The sequence below is a fragment of the Marmota marmota genome, unplaced genomic scaffold (assembly GCF_001458135.2).
Source record: "Marmota marmota marmota unplaced genomic scaffold, marMar, whole genome shotgun sequence".
Classification (NCBI taxonomy): Eukaryota; Metazoa; Chordata; class Mammalia; order Rodentia; family Sciuridae; genus Marmota; species Marmota marmota.
Window position 1 is genome coordinate 5,409,417 of NW_025999945.1, and position 13,681 is coordinate 5,423,097.

The 13,681-nt window shown below is 36.4% G+C and overlaps 1 protein-coding gene across 3 annotated transcripts in view; it reads right to left on the reverse strand.

Annotated features, from left to right (window-relative positions):
- Positions 1-13,681, reverse strand: part of Wapl (WAPL cohesin release factor) — an 80,305-nt gene that overhangs the window by 40,913 nt on the left and 25,711 nt on the right. For 2 of the 3 annotated variants that reach the window (XM_015500072.2, XM_015500070.2), the window contains exons 3-4: positions 9,351-10,394; positions 6,746-6,864 (exon numbers count right to left, since the gene is read on the reverse strand). In XM_015500072.2, the coding sequence (XP_015355558.1) occupies positions 6,746-6,864; positions 9,351-10,394 (1,163 nt within the window). The remainder of the gene's footprint in view (positions 1-6,745; positions 6,865-9,350; positions 10,395-13,681) is intronic. The other variant, XM_015500071.2, reaches the window with a different exon arrangement.

The window sequence follows — 13,681 nt, forward strand, 5'->3', positions numbered from 1 at the left end:
AGCATGCCACAATGGCCCCAGGTTCAACATCCCAAATTCATGGGGGGGGGGGGGGGGGGGGGGATAATACTGTAAAAGGAAATATGCAATTACAAAACCACACGTGTAATCTCAGAGGCTTGGGACAATAAGGCAGGAGGATGGTGAGTTCAAAGCCAGCCTCAGCAAAAGTAAGGCACTAAGCAACTCAGTGAGACCCTGTCTATTTTTCTAAATAAAATACAGAATACGGCTGGGGACGTGGCTTAGTGGTGGAGTGCCCCTGGGTTCGATTCCAGGTACCAAAAAGAAAAAAAAGAGAAACACACCTTGAATCCATCAAACTAAAAACTGATTAAGGCTAGGGATATAGCTCAGTTGGGAGTGCTTGCCTCACATGCAAAAGGCCCTGGGTTTTATCCCCAGCACCACAAAAAAAAAGAAAATAAAAGAAAGAAATCAATGCTATAACTAGTAGGTGAATGAAAACAGAAGAGTGGAGAGGAATAGAGGAAGGGGACTGAGGGACGAAGAGTGGAACGGTGGAATGAAATTGACCAAATTGTTCTATGTACATAAATGAACATACAGAGAACTTTTATGTATATCTATAAAGTACCAATAATAAATAAATACATTTTAAAAGCCTAATAGGTAAAAAGTTTGATTAGAAAATGACATAAATTGATACAGTGCATCCATCTCCTCTGATACTTCCACCAAAAACATGCCACCTCCTCTGATATCAGAGGAGATAGGGGCACAGAAAAACACAACTAGAAGAGCATTCTACAAAATAACTGACCTTATAAATGCCAAAACCACCCAAAAAAAAAAAAAAAAAAAAAACCCCACAAGAAACAGATACAGTATCAGACTGAAGGAGAGTAGAGAATTGTTACAACTAAATGCAATGTATGATTCTGGATGCGATCATCAGCTCTTTGTTTATGAGAAGCAGTTTGTTTTGCTATAAAGGGCATTACCAGAATAGATAAAATTTGAATGAGATATCCAGATTAGATTAGATTATTTCATCAGTGTTAATCCCTGGTTTTGATAGGTATTCTGCCACTATGTAGGACAATGCTCTTGTTTTTACAAAGTACATACTAAGGTATTTATGAGTAAATTCATCATGTCTGAATACTCAAGATCATCTCTTTCTTCACTAATGGGAGGGGGCACATTTCCTCCCCAGAGGATACTTGGCAATGTCTGGAAGACAACTTTGCATATAATAACTGCAGAGGAAGAAACTGTGACTGGCATTTAGTGGATAGAGTATCTCCTAACATAGAGGATCACCCTCCACAACCAAGAATTATTCAATATAATATATTAATAGTGCTTCAGGTTGAGAAACTCCAATAGGAAGGGAAGAAAATTCTTGCTATTACAAGGTATGCACTACTACCTCTTGACTACTTAGAAATGGGGTCATCGATGCCTTTAATCAGTTAGAGACCCAATCCCAGATATTCATACTACATGAAGACATTTCTACTATAATGAAGGGTAGGACAACTGCTGAGAACTTTCCTTATCCTATCTAGCCTTTCTCCCCCCTCACCCCCCCCAACCCCCAGTATTTGGGGTATAATCTACAAAAAATTCCTTGGAGAATCAAGCTTTCTGTGAAACCTAATTTCTCACATATAATACAAATCTGTCACATTTTCTTAAGCCTCTACAAAAAAAAAGTTGAAACTTGTCTTAAAACAGGGCTTTACCCATGTTACATATTTCAAATGAGTTCAATTCCATTGTTCTTTTAGTTTTAAAAAATAGCAATAATTTTCTTAATTTCTAACACTCACATTGCATCCATTAACAGTAAACTCAGCTGCCATGACCTGATTTATTTTAGGCCAGACACACTCATTCAAAATTAGGTCAAGTACATGTACATTGCTATTTCTAAGCTATGATAGCAGCAGAGAATTTACTCTAATATTGAGTTAAAATTTTTTTAACATGGGGCTGCAGATGTAGTCCAGTGGTAGAGCACTTGCATGAATAGAACTCAACTGAATACTAAATTAGAATAAAAGTTATTTCAAGAAACCTTTGAACACATTACTATGACTACCCTCAGTGAAATATAAGATAAAAAGCAATGCAAAGAAATCTTAAACTATTTACTGTTCATAGTACTGTTGGTACTGCAATTTAGATATTGATATATGGTATAGGATAGACCAAGTAAGCTAAGTTACAAAATTATCATGTTAAATTTAAAATGAAGCTATCAACGTGAATTTATGGCTTAAGAGAGCCTAGAGGCAGTGAATACATTTGGTACTGAAACCTTAGATTCTAAGCACTAATCTCCAAAGAACCAAGGGTCCTACAAGAATAAATGAGTCCATGATTGAAACACATGAAGCATAGACTGTCTTACTATACAGAATGGGAAGTGCTCAAAGATTATAGGGTTACATCAAAAGGACATAAGAAGATACCTGAATTAGTTCACACTGACCAAAACTAAACTTTCAGTGTTAGAAAAGCCTAAATCTATTATACTACACTTAATTTTTACTGCATATATTGAAGAAATGCAAGATGAAGTTTTATACACATACATAGTGAAATGATTTTTACTAGGAAAGCAAATTAATATATCCTTCCGGGGCTGGGGATGTGGCTCAAGCGGTAGCGCGCTCGCCTGGGATGCGTGCGGCCCGGGTTTGATCCTCAGCACCACATGCAAACAAAGATGTTGTGTCCGCCGAAAACTAAAAAATAAATATTAAAAAATTCTCTCTCTCTCTCTTTAAAAAAAAAAATATATATATATATATATATATATATCCTTCCCTTCCAGTCAATTCTTTGTGTAAGAGCACCTAAAATCTATTCCTGAAAATTTTTCAGCATAAATTACACTATTAATAACTGTATTTCTCCCATTGTACATTAAATCTTTAAACTTATTAATCCTATAGAGCTATATTCTTTCAGTAGTATCTCCCAATATCTTCCAATTTCTTCAACCTCCCCATTCCCGGTAATGACTATTCTGTTTCTCTATAATTACCTTTTTAAATTTATTTATTCATTCATTCATTCATTCATTTTTTTAATTTTATTTTTTTTATTAGCTACACATTGACATTACAATGATCTTGGCAATTCATACTTTTGAATCATTGGGGTATAATCTCATTTTTCTAATTGTACAGATTGCAGAATCACACTGGTCATAGAGTCACCTATATACATACAGCAATCATAATGTCTATTCTATTCTGCTGCCCTTCCTATTTATTTATTTTTATATATTCAACTTTTTAAAAAATTTTTGACATGTAAGTAAGATCATGTGGTAGTGCTCTTTCTAGGCCTGGCTTATTTTACTTAGCACATTTTTAATATGTAAAACTGCTACACATATATAGTATCACCACTGAAGTATATGTGACAAAAATAATTAAACCTGAATCTAATCAAGCTTCTAGATTTAACTTTCAGGGTCCTATGACTTTATTAATATGTAAGTGTATTATATTAAGCTGGGCACATGCCTATAATTCCAGTCACTCTGGAGGCTGAAGCAGGAGGATCACAAGTTCAAAGCCAGTCTCTCAGCAACTTAGTGAGGGACTAAGCAACTCAGTGAGACCCTGTTTCTAAATAAAATAAAAAACAGGGTTGGGGATGTGGCTCAGTGGTTGATTGACCCAGGTTCAATCTCCAGTAGCAAGGAAAAAAAAAAAAAAAGGTGTACTATACTTTTAATATATTTTAAAATACACTACATTATATATATTTTTAAATGTTATAATTATTGAATTAGAAAATATATTAAAGTCTCCACTTTAATACAGTGTACTAACAAGTTAACAGACAACATGAAGAAACAATCAAGATAAATTCTAAATGTGGAACATTCTATATAACATGAAATAATCTGGGATCTTTAAGAAAAATAGATGCTAAAAGGAATTTTTAGAAAATGGGCAATGAGCTGGGCCTAGTGGCACATGCTTGTAATCCTCAGCTTGGAAGGCTGAGGCAGGATGATCATCAAGTTCAAGTCCAGTTTCAGCAATTCAGCAAGACCCTGTATCAATAAATAAAAAAATAAGGGCTGGGGATGTGGCTCAGCGGTAAAGGGGCCCTGGGTTCAATCTGCAGTAGCCTAGCCACCATGCCACACACACGCACGCACACACACACATACACACAAAAAACTGAATACATACTAATATAACATTATTTTAAAAATTACTATTAGTTGTCTTAAGTTTTACAACCACATTAAGTATAGTTCGGTATAGTTAGGTATACTTTTTTCCTTTTTCTTTTTTGTTTTTGGTATTTCGGATTGAAACCAGGGGTTCTTCACCACTGAACCACTTCTCCAATTTTTTTTTAAGTTTTTATTTTGAGACAGGGTCTTGCTAAGTTGCTGAGGCTGACTAATGAACCTGTGGTCCTCCTGCCTTAGCCTCCCAAGTCACTTGGGTTACAGGCATGTGCCATCATGCCCAGCTGAGATTCTTTTTTCTTAACAAATGTATGCCATCTATAACTTACTTTCAAATAGGACAGAATTTATATGTAAGTATATGCTACATAGAATGTGGGAAAGAGGTAAGAAACAACGTGTGTGCAATTATGACAAAAGTATAAATTAAAAATATATCTAGACAAAGAGGTATGGGTATTCATTGCACTGCTCTTTCACGATTTCTATATATTTGAACTTTTTTATAACAAAAGTTGAAGCAGGGAGAATAAAGGAGAACACTATAAGTCAACAGTTCTCAAAGTACAGTACATGTACATATGCATATACATGTACATATAGATACACATAGATACACATCAAACTTTTCCAGGATGTCTACACATCATTTTTACAACTACAGTAAAATTAAAGTTATTTGCTTTTTTACTATGAATGGTGTTAAAGCCACAGTGAGTGAAACTGTTGTTATCTTAGCATGTATCAAGGTAGGCCTCTAAACTGTCCTAGTAGTCTTACTCTTCACTGCTACATACTATTTATCTTTTAAAAAAAAATGCAGTCTGACTGAAAGCTCTTGATGCATCAAGAACTACTAATTTTATTAAATTTTGACTCTTAAAAGAACACATTTTGTGCTGGGCATGTTGGTGTACACCGTAATCCCAGTGGCGCAGGAGGATTGCGAGTTCAAATCCAACCTTGGCAATGGGGAGGCACTAAGCAACTCAGTGAGACCCTGCTTCTAAAATACAAAATAGAGCCAGGGATTATGTGGCTCAGTGGTTGAGTGCCCGAATACAATCACCAGTACCCCCCTCCAAAACACACACACACACACCAAAAAAAAAAAAAACACATTTTGGGTGACAAAACAAATATGCATAAAACAATTCTGCTGCACACAACATAGGGGTTGTATCAAGAGAGAACAGACTACTTTTTGAGTTGTCTGCTAAACTATAGCCACGTTTTTCTCGAACATTATTTTTTTCACTTGAAAGACTAGGTATCTATGCAGATGTTTTCAGAAGAGACACACATAAAATGGGAGAATTTTATCTGCAAATCATATATCTGATAAAAAAAACTTCAACTTAAAAACAAAACCCAATTCAGAAATGGGCAAAGGACATTGACATTTCTCAAAAAAGAAGATACATAAATGTCCAATAAGCATATGGAAAGATACTCTACATCTCTAGTCTTTAGGAAAACACAAATCATACCATAATGAAATACCAGCTCATGTCTATTAGGGTAGCTATTATCAAAGTGTCAGAAGGATATAGAGAAACGGGATCCCTCAGGGTACTGCTGGGGTGGGGTGAGGGAGACCTAAAATGGTACAGCCACTGTGAAGAATACTTTGGCAGATACTCAAAAAGCTACAGATCATATTATCCAGCAATTCTGCTCCTGGGTATATATCCATAAGAACTGAAAGACAAGATTCACCGGATACATGGACAATCCCTGACTTAGAAGATTTTAACTGTAGAATGCTATACTTTGAATTTATTTCTTTCCAGCCTGCAATATATGGTACAATACTCTCTTGTGATGCTGGGCAGCCACCATAAGCCTTAGCTCCCAGTCAGCCACTCCATGATGAGGGTAATCAACCAATATTCTATAGTGTGCTGTGTCAGTGAGCTATAATGTTCAACAGATTGGGTGTATTAAAAGCATTTTGAACTTATGGGATTATCAGGATGTAACTACATGTAAATTGAGGAGCATCTGCATTGGTACCAAGTGACTTCTTCCACTCCCATGATACTGGGGATTGAATGCAAGGGTGCTCTACCACTGAGCTACATACACTCCCACTTTTTTTTTTTTTTTTAATTATTCTTATTTGGTACTGGGGGTTCAATCCAGGGACAGTGAAATAAGCTTAGTGAAATAAGCCAGACAGAAAAGGACAAATGTATGATTCCTTTAATATATAGTAAAAAACAGAACAATGTTTACTTAGCATGGGATAAAGAGGAAAGAGTAATTATTATTTTTGTTGGGAAAGATGAAAAAATTGGGTACTGATAATTATTGTATAACACTGTGAAAGTATTTAACACCATTAATTTGTGTAACTAAGAATGGTTAATTAACTAGTATTTTGTAAGTTTACTCAGTTAAAATGCTTTTAAAAAATGGCTTAAACATATCCTTTGAAAGACAATTGCCATGATAAAAAAAAAGTCTTTTTTTTTTGTTAAAAAAAAAAAGAGTCAAGCACTCCAATAATAAATGAATAATAAATTACACTGGTAGTAGTTTACTTACCCGTTTGGGGCCACTAAAAATCTTTCTGGTATTTTCCTTTGATTTATCTCCTTGTTTATTTATAGGCTTCTTCACACTCTCAGGCACACCAGGCAAGTCCTCTGTAAAATCCAAGTTTTCTGAAATGGTAATCAAAACTAGCTAGCTTTCTAATATTTCAAATTGTCGATCAGACAACCTAGGATTTTTTTTTTCCCTGACATACTGTGGGAAAAAAAGAATATAGGAATAAAAGCACCACAGTTGACAAAAATACTCCCATTTTTATCCACAGCTTCACAAAGCTTGTTGCTGTATATGTACACTAATTTTACTTTGTGTTAGTAGCAAAGTGGTTGGTTTTTTTTTTTTTTTTTTTAATGGTATTGAGGATGGATCCCAGGCTTTGCCTAGGCAGGAAAGTGCTCTACCACTGAGCTACATCCCCAGCCCTTGTAAATAAACTCTGACCTTCAAAGTTGCATATAAAACTAATGGATATTTATAGATACTAACACTATCATAGTACAGTTCACACACACACACACACAAAATATCAAGTAATATTCTATTTTTAACATTTTTCTAGATTTAACATCCACTGAATCAGGTTGGCCTTCAAAGGCCCACCTAATATACAGAGGTCACATTAAGGGGGGAAAAAAAGCTATCCTTGCCAAAATAAAAGTAACCTAGTACCATGTAGTTGGATGATTTGTAGGTCTTCACACACCAAACTACCAAAAATTTAGATTATTTCCCATAAGGTTTCCCCCACACACACTCAAAAAATGACTTTTCTCTAAAATGTTGAGAAATGTTGTTTCACACATTATTATATAAAGACTCAAATTCCAGCTTGGTGTATTATCATCCAAATGGTCTCTAATTTTCAAAAAGTTATTCAGTAACAACTTCAAGTTTCTGAAAGTCAATCAAATGTCACTTTTTTTTTCCTTTTCTTTTTGCAGTCCTGGGGATCAATCCCTTGGGCCTCATGCATGCAAAGCAAAAAAGCTCTACCACTGAGCTACATCCCCGGCCCTAACTTCACATTTTAAAGCTTAAGAAGTTTTATCATTCACAAGATGAAAATTTCAGCAACAAATTTTCAATTGCAGATATGATAACCTGACAGGTTACCACAAGAGTTAAGAAAACTACAGCAGGAAAAGACCTCAGTTATTATACATTATCTGAGCTCAAGTGTCTAATAATACTGCCATAATTTTAATTCTCCAAGACTCAAGACAATACCTGATAAATTTTGGCAATACTGAATAAATTTTGACAATATTAATTTTTGCTTGAGTTTTTTGTTTTTTGCAGCAGGAAATTGAGGGAGAGCCTATAAATTCCAGTTTGTTTTTTAATTTTTAACTTATTCTTTAGTTTTCAGCGGACACAACATCTTTGTTTGTATGTGGTGCTGAGGATCGAACCTTGGCCACCCGCATGCCAGGCGAGCGCACTACCGCCTAAGCCACATCCCCAGCCCCTTTAAATTCCAGTTTTAAAACTAAGAATGAATCTAATCTGAGGCTCAGGATGTAACTCAATGGTAGAGCATGTGCGAGGCCCTGGATTCAATCCCTAATACCAAAAAAAAAAAAAAAAAAACCTAATCTAGCAAAAACTATTTTTAAGGCAGAATGGTATAAAGTCTCAAGTATGATATATTCTCCAACAAGAGAATCAATATTTAAGAAAACTGTTATAATTCTGATTCACCATAAGGACATCTCTTCTATAACCCTGAACCAACAAAAGCTTTAGGTAACAAGTAAAACAATCCAGAAAAACTATTTATTTAGGAAACCTCATATCTCAGAAGTTTTCACACACTTTTTCTTACCCAATTGTCAATTTACTTCACAAAGCCCTTTGTCAGGTAATGATTTAATATAACAGAGCTATAATGCTTTCTGGTTTGCCTCTCCCAGTGGAGACTGAATTAAAGGATCTTATCACTGAACCCCTGATCTTAAGTGAAAGTTTTGGGCTGGGGATATAGCTCAGCTGGTAGAGTGCTTGCCTTGCATACACAAGGCCCTGGGTTCAATCCCCAAAACCACCAAAAAAAAAAAAGAGAGAGACAAAGAGAGAAAAATACAGTTTCAATGTTAGAGAAAAAAAATACTTTCTAGTGCTTTTTTATTAAACCAACTTAAGAGTATTTAAGAATGTTTCAAATGTTTATTAGTTTTGAGCCAATTATAAAAAGTTTTAATTTTATTTTTCTAGTACTTCCCTCATTGCCACCATTTGTTATCAGGTATAGTTACACATGTCCAAAACCTAGCCTTATGTCTCCAATGCATTTGGGTTTTCAAAGTTAAAACACTAGGATATTTAATATTCTTGTCCCATACATAAACCATTTAAAATTCTCAAATGCTAATCATCTATTTTAAAAAATAAACATGAAAAGACTCACCGATCTACAAACTGGTTCCAATTTGTGATGTGATCATTAACATTTAAAATACTGTACCTTTGGACAAAGTAATTTGTGGTTCTAATTTTACCTCTATTAAAATAGAATATAACAAACTAAAACTGAGTATTGAGGAAAGAAACTATAACTGTTGATTTAAGTCTGAAAAACACATTTACTTATTCTTACCTGCATTATTAGTACTAGACTGGCTGTCCTGAGAATTATCATTGCTTTCTGGAGGAGGTTGCAAGGAAGGTGATGGAGCTGTTTTAGTTCTTTTTTTGCTGGTCTTTCTTTCCACTTGACAGTCATCATCTTCATCATCTTCACTTTCACTAAGATCATCAAAGCCAAAATATTTAATTTTGTAATTAGAACTTCCAGAACCTCCTTCATCACCTCCTGTCTCATCATGATCTTCAAAACCAAAAAATTCAAGTTTAACATCCCTTTTGGATTTAGTATTACTAGGTCGAAATCTAGTAGTGGTCTTAGAAGTTGCAATATCTGCCTTCTTTCTGAGACGGCCAGCTTCTCCCAAATCTGTAGGAGTGGATGCGGTGAACTCATCCATGCTACGCTCCATAGTGTCCTGTATGGTAACATTACAAACTGACAAGCAAGATGGATGTAAAACAGTGTAATCTCTAGTCCGTCCAACAGTCCCTCTGAAACTGGTCCCACAACTTACACCGCCTTTCTTTGCCTGATTCAGGCCATCTTTACTTGATTCACTGTTTGCTTTGGCTAAGGCCTGACTGGTGCCATCCATTAGCTTATCAAAATTCGATGCTCCTTGTGATGATTTAGCCTTATTGGCCCTACAGTACGTCCTACAGTTGCTTGGCCTAAGAACACTTTGCACAATGTCTTCCTCCATGGCTTCATTCAGATTTTCCAATCGATTTTTTAAATCCTCATCCTTTATCTCCAAAAGAGGATCGCTATCCAAACTTAAAATGCAATCTTCTGATCTGATATCTTCAAAATCATTATCCCATTCATACAAACCAGTTCTTACAGATCCCTTGATTGGAGATATTTCAGATGGAGAATCTGACCTTTTCCCAAACTGGGAGTTCCAAGTATCGTTCGTTTCCTTAATTTCATCAGCTTTACATCCAGAAGTCATTGTGGTTTCTGCATTGGGTTTCTTAGTACTGTCTTCAACATTTTTGTGAAAATAATGACTATTTTTTTCATGTTCTTCACTAAAATTCTCCACTTTATCTAAAAAGGGAAAAAAGTCAAAAGAATAAAACCATGAATATAGTGCAGAAATAGTGCAGAAATCAACTTTGAAATAACTGCAATAATTTTAAATTGTGAAGTTAATGTTTACATATCTGACATTCGCCTCCTATCATTAGTATATATTGCTTTCATGTTTTCTAGTACCTATCCCCAGGCCTTCAAGTCCCTTAAAATTGTCACCCTTGCTGAGGTGCGGTGGCACACACCTGTACTGGGGATTGAATTCAAGGGTTCTTGACCACTAAGCTACATCCCCTACCCTATTTTGGGATAATGATTTTGAAGATATTCAGAGACAGGGTCTGAGTTGCTTAGTGCCTTGCAGTTGCTGAGGCTGGCTTTCAACTTGCAATTCTCCTGTCTCAGACTCACAAGCCATTGGGATTACAGGCGTGCGCCACCACACTTGGTGAGCGAAATGTTTTTTAACTTTCAAATAAACGATGGAACTATGACTCAAAGTGGTGTTATGATTAATTACCTCAGAACTTATTAGTAGAAAAATACTGGCCAACGTTTATCCTATGCCAAACAAATAAAGGCACCAATATTTCAAAAAAAACATACAAATCTCAACAAATCATCAAGTACAGGATACTTTACACAGACAGGTTCACTGTACAACTGACTAAGATTTTTTTACTTACTTATATCCAACTCATAAACAAGGTTTAGCTATTTTAGGTATTTTCCAGCTAAAAGCAAGGAATTATATAGCTTTCTTCAGTGTCAGGGCACCAATCACTAAAAACAAAAGACAAAACAAACACCACCACCAATCACTAATTCTAGGATGCTGAAAAGTCAAAATTTAAAACTAAACATGAGATTTGACACCTTAGAAAGGTTATAAGGAAAGTCAAGACTAAAACGAAACCTGAAGAAATAATACTATTGCTTTTATAACAAATAAAAAAACACCTGTGCTGGGCACAGTGGTGTGGACACCTGTAATCCACAGCTATTTATTTGGAAGGCAGAAAGAAGCAGGAGGATCACAACTTCCAGGCTAGCCTGGGCAACTTAGTGAGACCCTATCTCAAAATAAAATAAAACAGGCTAAAGATACAGCTGAATTATAAAGCACCTCTAGATTCAATCCCGAGTACCAAGAAAACTAAAATAAAGAAAACAGCGCTAGCAGCTGAGTGTTTTCCTATTAGATAAACCCACATAACATCTTAAAATATCAGGTACATAAAGTGAATAAAAGGAGGAAAGAGAGAGAGATAAAGATGAAGTGGATTGGGTGTTTTTGTTTTCCCAGTACTAGAAACTGAACCATCAGCTACATCCCCATCCCTACTTATTTATTCTATATATTTATTTTGAGGCCAAGTCTCAGTAAATTGATGAAGCTGGCCTTGAATTTGCAATCTTCCTGCATCAGCCTATCTCAGTCTCTCAAATAGCTGGGATTACAGACATGTGCCATTATGTTCCACTTTTTATTTGGGCAGGGGTGGGGGTATGGGGATTGAATTTAGGGGCACTCAACCACTGAGCCACATCCCCAGCCCTACTTTGTATTTTATTTAGAGACAGGGTCCCACTGACTTGGCTCAATGCCTGCTGAGACTGGCTTTGAACTGTCGATCCTCCTGCCTCAGCCTTCAGAGCCACTGGGATTACAGGTGCAAGCCACCACACCCAGTCTATGTTCCGCTTTTAAAGATGTATTCTTGAAAAAGAGGCTAAGCATTTGTTTTTAATAAACTGCCTATATAACAAAAATGTATTCTAGCAAAAGTTAACAGATTAGGGTTTAAATGGATTAAGTTTCAGCTCTGCCACTTATTGACTATAATGACATTCAGCAAGTCGCCTCAAAACATTTGGACAATTTCTTCTAAAGGTATTTTGAAGATTATAAGGTACCACATGCAAATTGTCATAGCTATTACAACTTTGCCATAGCTATTACAACTTTGCCATAACACAGAACTTTTTTTTTGGACCCAGGGCATTTTACCACTGAGCTACATTTCAAGTCCTTTTATTATTGTGGTCCTCTGGCTTCAGCCTCCCAAACTATTGGGATCACAGGTGTGTGCTGCCACAAGCAATAACTTAAAAAAAAAAAAATTCTTATTATTAGAATCTTAACCTATAAATTCACTGATCCTCCTTTTATATCCTTTTACATGCAAAGAGCCTAAAACTACATTCCAGGGCCTACTGATCTTACTCAAGCTAGAGAATAAAGACTAGATGTGTTAAAAGCTCTCAGTGAAGAGACTGAACTTGGCATAATCTAAAAGCATAATGCCTTTTAATTTTAGTTTTTTAGCATCACTGGATTAGTACTCAATCTTTGGTTTATTGGGTAACATTTAAGGAAGACAATGAAGATTACTACAAACTTGAGTTTGAGAAGCATGGGGATGAATCACAGCATTAAGTAAATAAATAGATGTAAGAAAACTTGGCAAGTCATATAACATAACTCTCCAAGCTTCAATCTGCTTAAAAATTTAAAAAAAAAGCAGGTGTGGGTGAGTGTTGAGAGCCACAGCCGAAGGGGCCCCAGCAAACTTCCAGCTGCCAGCAAACTTCCAGCTGCCGGCTGATGATTGGCTCACAGCGGCCCCAGCAACATCTAGCTGATTGGCTCCTCTGCGGTGATGCTCATTGGGCTGTTTCCCTGCCCTTTCAGACCACGGAGCTGCTCACTGGGGGACTTTTTTGGCTCCGCCCACGTGACCCAGCCAATCGGCCTCAAGAGCAGGAGGATTGGGGGAGGTGGAGAGAAGCTTGTGTTGGAGAGAGAGGCTTGTGAGAAGCTGGTGGTGGCAGTTGAGGCTCTGAGGGTTTTTCCTGAGAGGCTGTATTGTTTGGCATGTGTGGTTCTAAAAATAAAGTTAGTTTCTTTTGACAAGTGGCTCCTGATTGTGCCCAGCCAGACTGCGGCATTTGGTGGCCCATACGGGCAGCGACTGAGGGTAAGTGAAACTGCTCGCCCCTGAGGGCAGGGCGAGAGGATGGGTAGCCATTTTAAGATTCCTCTTTTATTTTGCTTCACTTTTGTTTTAAGTTGCCTGTCCCTGGAGATGAGTGAGACGGAAGAAAAACCGCTCACATCTGAGGAAAAACTATTTACGTCTGAGGAACAGATAGGGAGAAAGGACGGATGCACATGTCAGGAGGATAGAAAGGTGTTAGTAGCAGTCTCCTGTTGTAACTTTCCCCCTGATGGCTTTTTCTGTTTTACACTTTCTTTCTCTGTCTGACTAACTTGAGAGACCTTCTCTTTTACTTGAATC